The sequence below is a fragment of the Montipora capricornis genome, chromosome 3 (genome assembly GCF_036669925.1).
Source record: "Montipora capricornis isolate CH-2021 chromosome 3, ASM3666992v2, whole genome shotgun sequence".
Taxonomy (NCBI): Eukaryota; Metazoa; Cnidaria; class Anthozoa; order Scleractinia; family Acroporidae; genus Montipora; species Montipora capricornis.
Window position 1 is genome coordinate 35,318,002 of NC_090885.1, and position 5,000 is coordinate 35,323,001.

At 40.7% G+C, this 5,000-nt stretch overlaps 2 protein-coding genes across 2 annotated transcripts in view; one reads left to right on the plus strand and one right to left on the minus strand.

Annotated features, from left to right (window-relative positions):
* The window catches only part of LOC138040960 (ES1 protein homolog, mitochondrial-like), a 12,603-nt gene extending 11,607 nt beyond the window's left edge, over window positions 1–996 (plus strand). Inside the window, exon 8 of the mRNA XM_068886697.1 lies at window positions 583–996. Within this exon, the coding sequence (XP_068742798.1) occupies window positions 583–708 (126 nt within the window). The 3' untranslated portion in view covers window positions 709–996. The remainder of the gene's footprint in view (window positions 1–582) is intronic.
* Window positions 997–1,009: 13 nt separating this feature from the next.
* Window positions 1,010–5,000, minus strand: part of LOC138040956 (probable ATP-dependent RNA helicase DDX56) — a 26,114-nt gene continuing 22,123 nt past the window's right edge. The window contains exons 23-25 of the mRNA XM_068886693.1: window positions 4,379–4,484; window positions 2,525–2,631; window positions 1,010–1,661 (exon numbers count right to left, since the gene is read on the minus strand). Of these exons, the coding sequence (XP_068742794.1) occupies window positions 1,581–1,661; window positions 2,525–2,631; window positions 4,379–4,484 (294 nt within the window). The 3' untranslated portion in view covers window positions 1,010–1,580. The remainder of the gene's footprint in view (window positions 1,662–2,524; window positions 2,632–4,378; window positions 4,485–5,000) is intronic.

The window sequence follows — 5,000 nt, forward strand, 5'->3', positions numbered from 1 at the left end:
ATTTTCGCTAAAAACGGGCAGTCAAAACTCGTACTCGTTCTCGTCCTCGTCGTAGAATTTAAAGCTCTCTATTAAAAAAAAAAAATAAAACACCAATGAGAATTCATAATAGAATAGACTCCACTCTTTCCTTCTCTATTCTAAATTCTCATTGGTAGTTTTGCTGCGCGCGACGTCGCCAATGACGTTCCCGTTCTGTTGCTAAATCAGCCTAATACCGCCAGCTACACAGGCTAACAGCAACTCCGCAAAGTAGATTGAAGGCAAGGTTTTGTTAGAGTGGGAAGTAAAGCTCTAAAATGTGGTATCAACTGTCAATGAAACGGTAAGTTTCTAAAGAAACAATGGGGAGAGAAAAAAGGAAAATTTGGTTTTCGCTGTGACGATGGGCAAACGCTCGGGAAGTCAGCTGAGTGGTCTTTGTTACAGTAGTAAAATATCAAATTTTGGTATCAATTGTATTATCATTTCGTGGAATATCCTCCAGTTTTTTTTCGTAACTTGTACGGTTGCGCTAGAAAAGGAAGGGCATGTGTAGTTATGGTACGATTTTCGGAATTGTATTACCTTGACTGTTGTAACGAAATTCATGTGGACGAGAAGAACAAAGTGGTAACTACTCCCGCGTTTATGTGTGAGACAAAGGTGCACGAAGTCTACGATGGTATCGGCAAAATGATACAAGCGGTATTGAAACTAGCAGCGTAAAGTCACGGTAACAGATATAGCAATACGCGGGTCCATCTTGGATGACTACTGTGGCCTGATGGCTCAGCAAGATGCAATTACGCGTTCAAGATGACAATAGGAATAGACAAACTGCGTAAAAGTGTTACGAGGTTTTTTGTATAGACAGTTCCTGAAAAAAACCAAATAAGAAAATTTGCCAAATATAGTACGCCCCTTCAGGCGTTGTAAGATCGATTGCTGACAAATGTGTTTGGAGCAAGTACATTTGGGTGCTATGAAAGCAATAAAAACGCTTTCGCAGAGTGAGTAACGTGTAATATTTCATCAAAGCGTTTATTTTCCACAGGTTCAGGGCATTACACGAGGCCAAATATTACCAACCCTTTGTTGTCTATTTCTGGACGAAATCCTAGGGCTGGTTTACACACGCGCCAGCATAAGACGAGCAACTTACATAAATATGGTGGCGTTTTCATAATTAAAACCTTTTGCTGGGTCAAAACGTCCTTGGGTTTCTCTCGAAAACCAAACCTTACAGCCTGTAAGTACTTTGGTTTCGCGTTCTATCTTGACGAAGGCCTGTTCCTTTCTAATGTCAAAAATAGGTTGGGAACATGAAACAAGTCATCAACTGGCGGCACATTAATTCCTGCTTCGTGTCTCTCGATCTAGTCGTGATGTTCTTTAAGTCACATTATTTTCCACTGCTCTTCCAAACTCTAAGGAATGTTCTAATTGGTACATCCTTGGGAGAACTGGAACCAGACGTAACTGACTCGGTACCCGCAAGCCAGACTTCTTCCTTTTTTCGAACGAAATGATAGAAAGAAGCATGGCGACCAATAGTTAGCTTTCCTTGTCTTCCATGCGCCCCTGAAGGAAACGTAGACTTATTTCATCCTCGCACCCTTTCTCCCTCTTTGGGAACGACTCTCGTACTTGAAGCTCTTCAAGGGATCAAGTTTGCGCTTCTGAAACAAAATATCAGACACCGTGATCAAATGGCTCCGTAGGAAGCAGCGGCGGGGAGCTTTCAGTTGATTTAATCCACGCAAAAAGTGGGGCAAAATAATCCTGGGCAAAGTGCTAAGCTCTCGAGGTTACTGCGTGGTTAGTACACCTCAGACGTACACCAACTACAAAATGTATAAAGTAAAAGTAAAAGGAAAGATCACCATCAGCTGAAAACAAGCTGAGTGAAGACATCTTGGAGATCACATCGATCAATTTTTGAAGGATTGAACCTCTTTGGAAAACTACCTCTTACAATTCCTATAGCCAGTAATAATCTGTCATCAAAATTAAGGAAAGTAAAACGTTTGCCTGCAATCTTGTATCCAAACTCGCTCAATGTATCTAACAATGTACTCTGTTTACAAACACTGACTTAAATTATTTTTTGGAAAAACCTTAAATAATAATGACCACAACGAGGTTTTCTGAGCCCGCGAGACTGAGCACCCCCAGCAAACCATTGTTTTCGTAGGTACGTCATGTATGGGGAATTATTATGTCCCCAATACATATTATGTCCTGCAGGTATAATTAACGAAAACCGCTGATCAGCAACCTGGTTCTGGTCATTGCTGCCTGAGGTCTTCCTTTTTTTTGTGACATTCCAACTTAGCAACCAGTCAACAAAGGAAGCCTAGGTGTAGAAAGTCGCCCCACTCTCGGTCTGGGCAGCCACGTCCAAGGCTGAACAGGAGTAGTTTCAGCAATAGGTGAAGTAATGAACATGCAAAAGATCGTTATTTTAACTGCGTTCGTTCTTTTCATCGGGTACACCGTCAAGAATAATTACTATAAATAACATGGGCAACAATTGAATTACCTTCCCGTGCGCGTTGTGAAATCTTTTGTGGGAATTTGAATTTGAGGTTGCAGTGTGTGTTCTTTTTCGTGAAGCCTCGGCCATAGAAGGTCTAAGAGCAACCGGAACTGAAAAGACAAAAAAGATAAAATCCTTCACCCCGATAGAGATCTATTCTTTATAACCATATTTTGGGGAGAGGGTGCCTAACCTTTTCTGAGTGCTTGTATAATTATCACTTTCAGTTTCAATTCGACCAATCAAAAGTATCGCGAAGTTCAGTTAAGGTTTAATTTTAAGGGAATTGCTGTATACTATGATCAGGTGTAATTTGACGAAACGACCATTATTACACTCAGTGTGCTTACATGTACGTTCACAAATTGACTCTTTGAGCCTCAGAGCTACAATCCTGGTCAAAACTGTCGGGACAATTCGTGCTTTTCCCCCTCACCCCATTACAATGTTGATTTTTCACGGTCTCCAAAATCAAGATCCGTTCATCGATCGCTGGCATGTTTCAACAGTGTCTGGGGGGAAGGGGGGCGCAAAAAAGGCAGCGAAAGAAGAACAAACCGTGCTCATATAACGATGAAAGCATGTACAGTAAATTCTCTACTTTTCGCCCAAAATTTGACAAGTGTCCCGAAGTGTTTTGACCTGGATTGTAGCTCGAGGATAAAATTCAGGGTATGGCTCGACCTCGGAGTCCATAATTCCCCGCTTTTACCCCAAATACACAAGTACTGTAAACAGAGCTGCTTTAGAGACAAACGAAGGGATGTTTAGAAATGTTTGGAAATTTTGCACTAACAGACCAAGAGACATGCCACAGGTGCGTGGTTCTTCCTCACAAAACTGCTGGTTTGTGGTGCGTTTGGAGCCCATAAAAGAACCTCGTTTACTCCTGTGTCGGTGATTTAAGGACGGTGCCTACTAATTAAAGACATTTTTTCCCCTGTGTGTGATTATGCAGCAAATGTAGATCTTAACAAGTGTTATTGAAATCCAAAAAGAAAATTGGGGGTAACCACGCATTTTTCAAAGATAATTCATGAATAATATTTGTAAAAAGTTTTGAAATACAAAGCAATGTATGGCGTTCGTTCTCAAATTAAAGCTTAATTATCTCTCAAAAATGCATGGTTACCCCCAATTTTCTCTTTGGATACCAAGAGTACTTACTAAGATCTACTTTCTCCGGATAGTTTTAAACCGCGCAAAAATATCCCTGTATTAGTAAGCATCGGCGATAGGAAATCCGAGTATCTGGAGATGCGCAGAACAAATGCGCAATAACAATAGTAGGCACCGTCCTTAAACCCTAACATGTGGACGCACCTGTGATAAGCTCGTCCTTCAGCGTATAAGATATGCAAGACAAATAACTTCGCCTTTATCAAAGTAGTCATTTTCAAATGCTACGAGATTATGTCGCGCGGTTTGAGAATTCGTTTGTAACAACTAAAAAATCGACCTAAACAGCTTCACAGTGCTAAATATGACCATACCAAACTAATTTTCTGAATTACAATTTTTTTTTAAGCTAAGCAATTTATTTTTTTAGGTCTTTCCCGGCAGGAAGATCACTTGCCAAACAAACTTAGCCTGCGTGGTAAGCGTTTTCGTGGATTCCACGGGGCCAAAACATCGAACATTTTGCATGTTCCCCGCACGGAAACGTCTGCTACACAGACTAAACCAAGCTTCCATAAAACTTATTTTATTCAGCTTATTTCTTTCCTGTTTTAGAGCTTCAGTTTGTCAAAAGATAGAAATATGATAGAACAGGAGCTTTTTCATGATTTTACCACAGGCAGAATCCTACCGTTTCCGTTAACAGCAAACGTAAATTTCTCCATCCGTTACACTCACCGAGATACTGGGGGACATTTTTTAGATGTGGTTGGATTCTTGACGGATGAAGATCCTTGTCGTGTCTCAGAACTTGAAGGTCTCTTGGGTTGTCTTGAAAGTAAGCCTTTTAATAAATGTCGCAAAAAAAAGTCAACGTGGCGTCTTGCCAAATATAGCGCTACCTGTTTAAACAGGCCTCCTTCAAACAAGAATGAAAATAAGATGGATACGAAAAGCACCCAGTTCCACGCAGAGGCCAGAGGAAAAAATAGAGAGAAGTGATTTTAACATTTTTAAATACCGAAGCAAATGAAGTAGTTAAAAGAAAAGCCTGATATAAAGGCCTTGGCAAAGGGCTGCAACATTTGCTCCAACTTCCCTTCAATTTTGCTGAACAGCAGTTTTGAAACCCTTTGCCCCCCACCAGCCCCCCAACCCCCCGCTTAACCGTGTTGAAACATGTTGAATCGATGTTGAATGAGTTTAAAAGTGTTTAAACATTGCTTCAAAAACCATTCAACATTTCTTTAGTCATCGCGAATGTTAAATGAAAGCCATTTGCCCCTTCCTTTCAACATTTAGCAACGACGACGGTAACGGTAACGAGAACCTCATGTAAAAACATAAATTCACGTTACCG